Below are 12,988 nucleotides of genomic sequence, written 5' to 3'. Positions count from 1 at the left end.
GATAGGGAGCCAATGAGGGTGAAATCCTCTTCCTCTGCCCGGGAACCCACTGACAGATTGACGATCCATCGCCTCATTGCCTCCACTGTAAAGAGACCTGCCATCTTGTCTGAGTGGTGTTGTTCATTAGTCAGATGTGCAGCCAGAGGTTCATTGTGTTGATCCAGGGAAGCAAGAAATCTGAGCAGACAATGGAAGAAAATAAGACATCTGTTAACCGTGAGGAAATGGTTCCAACATTCGGCTAGAAGAAACAGGTTCGTATCCGATGGCACACAAGAGAATCCTGGAGAGCAGGGTGAGTGGGGGTCATCAGGTTGACATTGTGAATGTGCACACACCTGGGTGGGTTCACTTATGAAGCACCAATGGTTGCTCTACTTCAACCCCGCTGGCCTGATGTCAAAACATTTTCACTGCAGTTATTCCCCCCTGGCTTCCGCATTGAGAAGTGATTCCAAACAAATAAAGCAATCTGTCAGAGGCAGAAGGCTGCCCTGTGCTTCACCTAGCCTGCTGGTGGCACAACAAAGATGTCTCCATGGTGACAGCAGACACACTGGTAGCATTCAGAGTCTCACTGTACAACATGTATGCTCACACACCTGTACAGGCAGACTGAAGCTGCATCCCCATTCCTCTGCACCATACCGGTATTCTATTCTAGACAAAGCTGAATGTTGGTGGACAGCTCAAGAAGTGACGTTCCAATGAAATGATCTCAAATACAATTAAATCCAATTTTATTCGTCAAATGCTTTGTAAAAAAACAGGTGAAATGCTTACGGGCCCTTCCCAACAACGCAGAGAGAAAGAAAATAGAGAAATAATAGAAAAGTAGAAGACGTAATAATAAATACACAATGAGTAACGATAACTTGGCTATATACACGGGTACCAGTACCAAGTCGATGTGCAGGGGTACGAGGTCATTGAGGTAGATATGTACATACAGTGCCTTCGACCTCATGGTTTGGTTTTTGCTCTGACATGCATGGTTAACTGTGGGACCTTATATAGACAGGTGTGTGCCTTTCCAAATAATGTCCAATCAATTGCATTTACAACAGGTGGACTCATTTGAAGTTGTAGAAACATCAAGGATAATCAATGGAAACAGGATGCACCTGAGCTCAATTTCAAGTCTCATAGCAAAGGGTCTGAATACTTATGCAAATAAGGTATTTTTTAAATATTTTTTTTTACAAATTTGCTAACATTTCTAAAAACCTGTTTTCGCTTTGTCATTATGGGATATTGTGTGTAGATTGGAACACTAGTCACTTTAATAATGTTTACATATCTTGCACTACTCCTCTCATATGTATATACTGTATTCTATTCTATAATATTCTACTGTATCTTAGTCCATGCCGCTCTGTCATTGCTTGTCCATATGTGTATATATTCTTAAATTCCATTCCTTACTAGATTTGTGTGAATTGGGTATATGTTGTGAAATCGTTAGATATTACTTGTTAGATATTACTGCACTGTCGGAGCTAGAAGCACAAGCATTTCGCTACACCCGCAATAACATCTGCTAAACACGTGTATGTGACAAATACATTTGATTTGAACTGAATTATCTGAATCAGCAGTGACCAGGGTTAGTTTCTGACAAGGGACCTCAAACCTATCCCTCGGTCACACATTTACTCCTTCGTATTCTTTGGATCACATTTCCACCATATCAAATGATGAAACCATGGAATTTGTCTTCACTGACATTTTCAACCTCTCCCTGACCCAGTCTGTAATACCTACATGTTTCAAGCAGACCACCATAGTCCCTGTGCCCAAGAACGCCAAGGTAACCTGTCTAAATGACTATCGCCCCGTAGCACTCACATCTGTAGCCATGAAATGCTTGTCATTGGTCACATCAATACCATCATCGCATCATCACAACAGATCCACAGATGCCGCAATCTCTATTGCACTCCACATTGCCCTTTCCCACTTGGACAAAAGGAACACCTATGTGAGAATTCTGTTAATTGACTACAGCTCAGCGTTCAACACCATAGTGCCCTCCAATCTCATCACTAAGCTAAGGATCCTGGGACTGAACACCTCCCTCTGCATATGGATCCTGGAATTCCTGACGGGGCCACCCCAGGTGGTGAGGGTAGGCAACAACACATCCCCCACGCTGACCCTCAACACGGGGGCCCCTCAGGGGTGCGTGCTTAGGTCCCTCCTGTACTCCCTGCTAACCCACGACTGCGTGGCCGTTCATGACTCCAACACCATCATTAAGTTTGCCGACGACACTACGGTGGTAGGCCTGATCACCGACGATGATGAGACAGCTTATAGGGAGGTCAGAGACCTGGCAGTGTGGTGTCAGGAAAACAACCTATCCCTCAACGTCCGCAAGACAAAGGAGCTGACCGTGGACTACAGGAAATGGAGGGCCGAGCAAACCCCCATTCACATCAACAGGGCTGTAGTGGAGCAGGTAGAGAGCTTCAAGTTCCTCTGTGTCCACATCACTAAGAATCGATCATGGTCCAAACTAGGGCTGGGTGATATGGTCTAAAACATTTAATTAATTTTTTTATTGGATGGCCCTTGACTTTTTCCACATTTTGTTACGTTACAGCCTTATTCTAAAAAGGATTAAATACATAAAAATCCTCAATCTACACACAATATCCTATAATGACAAAGCGAAAACAGGTTTTTAGAAATGTTTGCAAATGTATTAAAAATAAAAAACAGAAATACCTTCTTTAAATAAGAATTTAGACCCTTTGCTATCAGACTCGAAATTCAGCTCAGGTGCATCCTGTTTTCATTGATCATCCTTGAGATGTTTCTACAACTTGATTATTGTCCACCTGTGGTAAATTCAATTGATTGGACATGATTTGGAAAGGCACACACCTGTCTATCTAACGTCCCAAAGCCATGAGGTCGAAGGAATTGTCCGTAGAGCTCCGAGATAGGATTGTGTCGAGGCACAGATCTGGGGAAGGGTACCAAAAAATATCTGCAGCATTGAAGGTCCCCAAGAACACATTGGCCTCCATCATTCTTAAATGGAAGAAGTTTGGAACTACCAAGACTCTTCCTAGAGCTGGCCGCCCGGCCAAACTGAGCAATCGGGGGAGAAGGGCCTTGGTCAGGGAGGTGACCAAGAACCCGATAGTCACTCTGACAGAGCTCCAGAATTCCTCTGTGGAGATGGGAGAACCTTCCAGACGGACAACCATCTCTGCAGCACTCCACATACAAGGCCTTTATGGTAGAGTGGCCAGACGGAAGCCACTCCTCAGTAAAAGGCATTTGACAGCCCGCTTGGAGTTTGCCAAAAGGCACCTAAAGACTCTCAGACCATGAGAAACAAGATTCTCTGGTCTGATGAAACCAAGACTCAACTCTTTGGCCTGAATGCCAAGCGTCACGTCTGGAGGAAACCTGGCACCATCCCTACGGTAAAGCATGGTGGTGGCAGCATCATGCTGTGGGGGTGTTTGTCAGCGGCAGGGACTGGGAGACTAGTCAGGATCGAGGGAAAGATGAACGGAGCAGTACACAGAGATCCTTGATGAAAACCTGCTCCAAAGCGCTCAGGACCTCAGACTGGGGCGAAGGTTCACCTTCCAACCGGACAACGACCCTAAGCACACAGCCAAGACAACGCAGGAGTGGCTTCGGGACAAGTCTCTGAATGTCCTTGAGTGGCCCAGCCAGAGCCCAGACTTGAACCCGATCTAATATCTCTGGAGAGACCTGAAAATAGTTGTGCAGCAATGCTCCCCATCCAACCTGACAGAGCTTGAGAGGATCTGCAGAGAAGAATGGGAGAAACTCCCCAAATACAGGTGTGCCAAGCTTGTAGCGTCATACACAAGAAGACTCTAAGCTGTAATTGCTGCCACAGGTGCTTCAACAAAGTACTGAGTAAAGGGTCTGACTACTTATGTAAATGTGATGTTTTTTAAAATTTATAAATTAGCAACAACAAAAAAACAACTGTTTTTGCTTTGTCATTATGGGATATTGTGTGTAGATTGATGAGGAAAAAAACAATTTAATCAATTCTAGAATAAGTCTGACCTATCAAAATGTGGAAAAAGTCAAGGGGTCAGAATACACATATATTAGTTTCTCTAAATAAGCTTTGTTGCACAATTAAAGGTCAATACACTGCATTTCAAACATGAATTCAGGGCTTGTAAAATTATACATTTGCTAAATATAAGCCTTCAACCATAAGACCCACTAATAAAATAATTAAATTATCAAAATAGTTTACCCTTATTTTTGGTAATAATCACTGATCTGGCTTTCAAGTCTGTCTATGAAAATGCCCTTTGTTACAAATGTAACCAGAAATATGCACATCCACTAATAATGACCAACTTCTGGTAGCAGGCATTATAGAAAATTAAACACAGGTTTCTCAAGCACAAGCCCATTGCTAGTGAGTAGCCAGCTAATCTTTATATTTAATGTATACCCAACTTGGATCTATTTGGTGCTAACAAGGTAGAACAGTTGAACGGTTATGAATACAGTCTCCAACTGTTTGAACAACATAGCCTGTTCACTTTGTTTAGGTGCCACCAACCTCGTGTGCTACATGTACATTTTACCTCATACCTTTTTTAAGATGATGCTTATTTCTAAGAATGAGAACGAGTTGCCAATTCCTTATACAAATGCATATTTATATGCTATTTGCACATTTATAAAACACAGACTAGACAGCTAGCACATAACAGTCTGTGGCTAAAATGCTGCTAGCGGTACGTGGTACTGCAATGCCGTGCGACAAACTGAGCATACATTTCCCACAATCATGTTCATTGATATTTCCATCTTAGTAGGGTCTGCTCTGTTTTAAACGTTGGGAGTTGAGACATAAAAAGGGTATTGTTACAAAGCTTAAGTTCTCCTCTATTACAGTAAAATAATGTCTCAATGTGTTTTGGTCTCCATATGACCCATTATATCGGACCAAACCTAAAATGCAAACAGCGAATTGGAGACGAGTCCAAAAAGACACTCAAACTAAAATTAAACCTTGATTCTTGCGATAGAGGCATTTGGAACAACACGCTAAAACATTAATTCGATATGTCGCCCAGCCCTAGTCCAAACACACCAACACAGTCGTCAAGAGGGTACAACAATGCCTCTTCCCCCTCAGGAGCATAAAAATTATTTTTCATGGGCCCTCAGATCCTCAAAAAGTTCTACAGCTGTACCATTGAGAGCATCTTGACTGGCTGCATCACCACTTGGAATGGCAAATGCTTAGCATTCGACCAAAAGGCGCTACAGAGGGTAGTGTGTACGGCCCAGTTCCCTACCGAGCTCCCTGCCATCCAGGACCTCTATACCAGGTGGTGTCAGAGGAAGGCACTAAAAATTGTCAAAAACTCCTCCAGCCACCCAAGTCATAGACTGTTTTCTCTGCTACCGCACGGCAAGCGGTACCAGAGCGCCAAGTCTGGCACCAAAAGGCTCCTGAACAGCTTCTACCCCCAAGCCATAAGACTGCTAAACAAATGACTACCTGGACTATTTGCACTGACCCCCTTTTTTAAATTGTTGCACTGACTCTCTTGCACTGGCTCTATGCACACTCACTGGACTCTTCCCACACATACTACACTGACTCTCCAACACACACCCATATTGACGCCACACGCACTCTACACATACGCTGCTGCTACTCTGTTTATTATGTATCCTGATTGCCTAGTCACTTTTACCCCTACCTACATGTTAGTTGAGGCTGCTGAGGGGCGGACGGCTCATAATGGCTGGAACGGAGCTAATGTAATGGCGTCAAACACATGGAAACCATTCCGCTCCAGCCATTACCACGAGGCCCATCCTCCCCAATTAAGGTGCCACCAACCTCATGTGCTACATGTACATATTACCTCATACCTTTTAGGGCTGGACGATATGGCCAAAATATCATATCACGGTATAAAAAAAAAAGTTTTATGTCTTTTAATAATACAAGTTCAAAATGTGCTTTATAAGTAGTGCGTGACCCTAGGGTGGCAACACATACAGTTGAAGTCGGAAGTTTACATACACTTACACATTTCTTGTTAACAAACTATAGTTTTGGCAAGTCGGTTAGGACATTACTTTGTGCATGAAACAAGTAATTTTTCCAACAATTGTTTACAGACAGATTATTCCACTTATAATTCACTGTATCACAATTCCAGTGGGTCAGAAGTTTACATTCACTAAGTTGACTGTGCCTTTAAACAGCTTGGAAAATTCCAGGAAATTATGTCATGGCTTTAGAAGCTTCTGATAGGCTAATTGACATCATTTGAATCAATTGGAGGTGTACCTGTGGATGTATTTCAAGGCCTACCTTCAAACTCAGTGCCTCTTTGCTTGACATCATGGGAAAATCAAAAGAAATCAGCCAAGACCTCAGAAAAAGAATGGTAGACCTCCACAAGTCTGGTTCATCCTTGGGAGCAATTTCCAAATGCCTGAAGGTACCACGTTCATCTGTACAAACAATAGTACGCAACTATAAACACCATGGGACCACACAGCCGCCATACCGCTCAGGAAGGAGACGCGTTCTGTCTCCTAGAGATTAACGTACTTTGGTGCGAAAAGTGAAAATCAATCCCAGAACAACAGCAAAGGACCTTGTGAAGATGCTGGAGGAAACAGGTACAAAAGTATTTATATCCACAGTAAAACGAGTCCTATATCGACATAACCTGAAAGGCCGCTCAGCAAGGAAGAAGCCACTGCTCCAAAACCGCCATAAAAAAGCCAGACTACGGTTTGCAACTGCACATGGGGACAAAGATCATCCTTTTTGGATAAATGTCCTCTGGTATGATGAAACAAAAATAGAACTGTTTGGCCATAATGACCATCGTTATGTTTGGAGGAAAAGGGGGTTGCTTGCAAGCCGAAGAACACCATCCCAACCGTGAAGCACGGGGTGGAAGCATCATGCTGTGGGGGTGCTTTGCTGCAGGAGGGACAGGTGCACTTCACAAAATAGATGGCATCATGAGGAAGGAAAATGTGGTGGATATATTAAAGCAACATCTCAAGACATCAGTCAGGAAGTTAAAGCTTGGTCGCAAATGGGTCTTCGAAATGGACAATGACCCCAAGCATACTTCCAAAGTTGTGGCAAAATGGCTTAAGGGCAACAAATTCAAGGTATTGGAGTGGCCATCACAAAGCCCTGACCTCAATCCTATAGAAAATTTGTGGGCAGAACTGAAAAAGCGTGTGCGAGCAAGGAGGCCTACAAACCTGACTCAGTTACACCAGCTTTGTCAGGAGGAATGGGCCAAAATTCACCCAACTTATTGTGGGAAGCTTGTGGAAGGCTACCCGAAACGTTTGACCCAAGTTAAACAATGTAAAGGCAATGCTACCAAATAATAATTGAGTGTATGTAAACTTCTGACCCACTGGGAATGTGATGAAAGAAATAAAAGCTCTACTATTATTCTGACATTTCACATTCTTAAAATAAAGTGGTGATCCTAACTGACCTAAGACAGGGAATTTTTACTAGGATTAAATGTCAGGAATTGGGAAAAACTTAGTTTAAATGTATTTGGCTAAGGTGTATGTAAACTTCCGACTTCAACTGTACATTCTAAGTGATTTTAATGGATCCGTCTCTATTTTGATTGTTTTATACATGTTAGGCCGGGGTAGGCCGTCATTGTAAATAAGAATTTGTTCTTAACTGATTTGCCTAGTTAAATATATTTTTTATTTTTTATATACTGTTCAATTCAACCCCCCCCCAAAAAAAGCTGCATTTTCATACATTTCTGCATTTCCTGCACTCATTTGAGATCATTTCCACACTGCCATGTTGGGCTGCACGACATGGGCAAACAATCTAGGCCTTATTTTTAACCAAATGTTGCAATTTGACTTGTGATTTAGAGCAAAACACTTGGATTAACTGTTGGAATCATGGAAATAGACTGATTATTCCAATTCTATAGTTAGAATATAATAGTGGGCACTTTGAATACAGTTTGACATGACAACAAATGAAAATGCCAGGGAAGAGTTATTGTGACAGGGTAGGAACCAAAGTGTTGACAAGTGTTTCCTAGGGGACCCTATAATCTTTGACTGCATTGAACATTTTCTCTTAGCTACTTCCTGTAGTTAACATATTCTTGCTTCGCGTTTTCCTCTTGATTTATAAGATACTGTTGCACAAAAAAACATGCAGCTGTAGGTCTACACCATCACTGGTATTATCAGGCTGTATAGCTAGTTATGTTTGCTCTGACTCAGTACATTTATTAGCTAGCGATTAGCGGCTAACAAGATTTAGGCTCAACTTTCTAAGAAAATACAAACTATCTGTTTGGAGATTTAAGAAACACAAACTAATAGTGTAATTATAGAACGCTAGTGGATTTATATTAAGAAGGAAAGTGAAAACAGCATTGTTGTCATCAACATTGTTTCATGTGCTGCATTGACCATGCAGAGACTATCTCCCGAGTGGCGCAGTGGTCTAAGGCACTGCATCGCAGTGCTAGCTGTGCCACTAGAGATCCTGGTTCGAATCCAGGCTCTGTCATAGCCGGCCGCGACCGGGAGACCAATGGGGCGGCGCGCAATTGGCCCAGCGTCGTCCAGGGTAGGGGAGGGAATGGCCATCAGGGATGTAGCTCAGTTGATAGAGCATGGCGTTTGCAACGCCAGAGTTGTGGGTTTGATTCCCACAGGGGGTATGAAAAAAAAAAAAACATGTATGCATTAACTGTAAGTCGCTCTGGATAAGAGCGTCTGCTAAATGACGTAAATGTAAATGAACGAAAGTGTCTCGTGGTAGAAGAACAACAAATGCGCTCCTTGAGTGACAGGGAGCGGGGCTAGGTCTGTGGAAAGCGGCAGTGAGAGAGAGGAGAGAGATGACTCAAGTAGCGAAGTATACTATAAAAATGGACGTTACACACGCCGTATCACATTTAATAAACCAAACATTAAAATACCGTTATAGAAGGTAAAGTAAAAAGCCAAACCAGTCTGTGCATCAATACTGGTATACCACCCAGCCCTATTACCTCTGCACATTGACTCGGTACCGGTACTCCTTGTATAAGGCCTCGTTATTATAATTGTACTGTGTTACCATTTCCTTTTTTGCTAATTGTTCTTACTTTTTAACTCGGCATTTCACGCTAAAATCTACACCTTGTATTTGGCCCATGTGACAAATACAATTTGAGGGATTTGATTTTAATTTGAGCTGGGAGTCAAGATGGGCACCTGGCTATGAACTCAGAGTTAATCAGTCACCAACTTCACCAGACGATTAGCATCCTCCTATAGGTTACATATTGATTCATTAACGTCATTCATAAACAAAGACTTGCCGCGGGGCAGGAGTCTGGGAGAACAACCTCTCACAAAAGACTTCACTCAACACACAGCCGGGAGGCAGGAAACGCAGCGAAGAGGAGGACAGGAAAGATAAACCAAGTCTTCCCCCTCATCCCCGGTTTGTGTCGCTCTTTGTTCGACCCCGCCAGGCTGCAGCCTTTCTCAGCAGAGAGACTACTTAAGGGCCATGGAGAATAATGATTGTAGGAAGTGTCGCCCCCACGCCAGAGGAAGCAGCCCCCCCTGGCCTCTGGACGCCTGTGCTGACAAGGCCACTGTCCTGCCTGCCTCTCAGGGACAACTTCCTGTGACAGGATGCAAGTCGAGAACATAGGCTACACACAACAAACCCCTTGTATGATTAGCCTATAGGGCCCTGAGTTTTTCTAGGTCAGGGCCCATTGGTCAGAAATCCTGGACCCACCTATAGCCTAAATGTGATTGATGGCAGGCGTTATTCCTCACCACGTGACCTGAGCAGGATAAACTCCTGGACCCTGTGTAGAAAATATTCCATAGATGGTGAGTCCTATCATTTACAAGTTTCATGCTTCAACAAGGCTTCTTCAATTTGCTATTTTCATAAACAACCCAAGTCACTGAATGAAGGCTATCAAGTATTTTTTTTAAATTGGTAGTATCCAAGCCCATACTGAAATTGACTACAGCCAGTGACAATCTATTCCCAGTGCTTCATTCATAAAATGTAATGGACAATAAATCAATGTGAATTAGGCTTATGTTCCCTATTTAAATAATTTGATATGGTCTTGATTCATATGATCTGATTAACACATACAGACCATTACAATAGCTACTGTAAAACATGGACTCACAAAACCCAATTACTGGAATTGAAAGGCGGCACAACTCTGGCTGATTAGAGGTAAAGCAATACATCTACATGATACGTCAGCCTCTCGCACATGTGGACACACACACACACCATTAAAATGATATCACTCATGCCATAGCAATCATAATGACATAGTAGCGGCCTACATAGAGTAAACCACCAGACCAATCATACGAAATACTTAAGGGTTTAATCACGTGGGCCATCCATCTCTCCCCGGTGTTTTCATCCTGCAGGGACATTGATAAATGGAACACTGAACTTGCCTAAGGCCAGTGGCGGTGCTATCAGTCTTCCTCAGTCAGTCACACACGCACACACACTTTTGAGATTCAGAATTCTAGGAAGCCATCTAAATACTTGTATCTTTGATGGCACTGACTGAGGAAGTAGGAAAGCAACACTCTCCAGGAGAGAAACTCTGAAGAAAGATTCAGGCATGACAAAGATCCAGGCATGGGTACAGTATGGTACAAATCAGTAAGAGCTTAACATTAATGTCTGGCATGAATAGCAAAAACGCAGCCCTGAGCACTCGCCCCCCTGCAGCTCCCAAACTGGCGTGTGCTCAGTGCCTGATAATAACACAGCCTACCGGCTAGACAGAATAATCCCATTGGTGGCAGGCAGCACTACAGAGGAAGAGAGGGCTCCCAACAATAGAGAGACAACACACAGGCTCAGGCAAGGTAACCCCACCAAAAAGGGATGCGGCTGGGCCCACATAATCTACCATGCTGGGGAGCCATCCGGACCTGGGGGCACAGAGGAATAGAGGGGAGAGAGGGCATAACAGACACAAGCCCCTGACTACAATCCCTTTGTTGAGAGAGCCTTCAGTAAACACATGTTCGTACACACATTTACATTACATTTACATTTACGTCATTTAGCAGACGCTCTTATCCAGAGCGACTTACAAATTGGACACACTCTAGTTGTAGCGCAGCCTTCATGCATTGATCCCTTTTAGTGAGCAGACAGACACCTTGAATTCCTTGCTCAGTTTCTGGCACCACACTTCATAGTTGCATAAGCCCAAAATGTTATGTTTTCTGTCAAGCTAAACATCACAGAATGTGCAGTGATATGGGTGTACTGTGGACCACCTCTGATATGTGTAGCTCAGTTGGTAGAGCATGGCGTTTGCAACGCCAGGGTTGTGGGTTCGTTTCCCACGGGGGACCAGTATGAAAAAAAATATGTATGCACTCACTAACTGTAAATCTCTCTGGATAAGAGTGTCTGCTAAATTACTCAAATGTAAATATCTATGATGAGTGGCCTCATATTGGCGTGAACCAAGCAGTTGGGCTGAAATAATTTATTGCAATGTCTTATCCTTTCCCCATTGGGAACTTTGAATTTGATAATGTCAACTTTCCTCTTTAGGAAAAATATTATGTTTGAGGGACGTCAAACACGTGCATTTCCCTTTAAAATGTGTTTCTTATTTCTAACGCTAGATGGCTCTCGCCATGTGCACATCTTTGTTCAGAAGGGGCATTTCAATTCCGGTCCTCGACTTGACCACCTAACAATACACTCCTTTTTGGTCAATTTCTCACTGATGAGACAAACATTGTCCAACAGCAAAATGTTGTCACTAGAATTCAGGCTACTTCCTGTACTGGCAAAGAGTAGACAGCAAAACTCATTCTCTCGCCTATTGCCCCCCCAAACCCACGAAAGTCCCCAAAACCCGAAAGACACCCTTCTCTGAAAAATGTTAATCAAGATAATCTGACATGCTCGCGCCATGAATGACAAAACATTTAACTACAGCTGATGAAGGTTCAGTATGGCTGGCTGGCTGGCAGGCAAACTCGACAGGCACTAGTTACTGACACAAAAGAGCCGAGACAACTAAGTTATGCTTGATTGAAAGTTTCTGACAAAGCTTCATCTACTGCTAATAAAGTACAGTTGGCTGACAAACCAACTGTCCCAACTCTTAACCAAAGACTATGAAATAGCTAGCAATCTCATTACTCCGTTGTCAACTACCGAATCGTAATTCGTAGGCCTACAAGAAACTGGCTAGGTAAACGTTAAAGAAATGAGTAGCGAAGTGGGACCTCCACCGAGATCCGTTCGCTCACGCTGGGTGCTCGCGCTGCGCTGTCTAATTGAACCTCGAATCACAGACTGACATCGCAATACGACTTGACGCACTACTGTCATTTTCGTACATGTCATTAAGGAATATGTCGTCTCCTTACCTGCCATGAAACCAGTCCTTACAAATGTCGCATTCAATCATAAAACGGCTAACGTCATAAGACTGCCGGCAGACACAGTACAGAGGTGCTGCCGCCATCTTCATAGTGCCCCCAAACAACGCAGGCAGAAAGTTGGGCGGGGACTCTGGTAAACACACACGGAAAAAGCCGAATGCGAAACGATAAATTACGGAAACGTTTCAGTAGACCAAAAATACAAAAACACACCACCACTCAGTCTAGAATGGCATTTTTTTATGACAATCAATCATCTCCCATTATTAAACCCAAATTACGAATGCAACACCTTAATTTAGGCTGTATAAACTTTCATGCACTTTCTATGTTGTCCTAAACTTTAAGAAATTACTTTGTTTCATAGCGTAACATGCCAGAGCTGTTGGCCCCAGGTGCTCCAAATTGTTAATTAAAGGTAGACTCAGCGTTATGACGTAGATGCAGGAAGTAAACAGCATAGTGGGTCAATTTCGGCAACAACTAAGAGCGTTGAACTATTCCG

The 12,988-nt window shown here is 43.1% G+C and overlaps 1 protein-coding gene across 2 annotated transcripts in view; it reads right to left on the bottom strand.

Moving 5' to 3' along the window:
* The window catches only part of LOC121532320 (lysine-specific demethylase 7B-like), a 42,131-nt gene extending 29,565 nt beyond the window's left edge, over positions 1-12,566 (bottom strand). For both annotated transcript variants that reach the window (XM_041838189.2, XM_041838190.2), the window contains exon 1: positions 12,469-12,566. In XM_041838189.2, coding sequence (XP_041694123.2) covers positions 12,469-12,566 — 98 coding nt within the window. The remainder of the gene's footprint in view (positions 1-12,468) is intronic.
* Between the last annotated feature and the right edge of the window lie 422 nt (positions 12,567-12,988).

This window comes from Coregonus clupeaformis, chromosome 19 (assembly GCF_020615455.1).
Source record: "Coregonus clupeaformis isolate EN_2021a chromosome 19, ASM2061545v1, whole genome shotgun sequence".
NCBI classification, from domain to species: domain Eukaryota; kingdom Metazoa; phylum Chordata; class Actinopteri; order Salmoniformes; family Salmonidae; genus Coregonus; species Coregonus clupeaformis.
The sequence above is the reverse complement of the archived record's forward strand: the minus strand, read 5'-3'. Positions and strand labels throughout refer to the sequence as shown.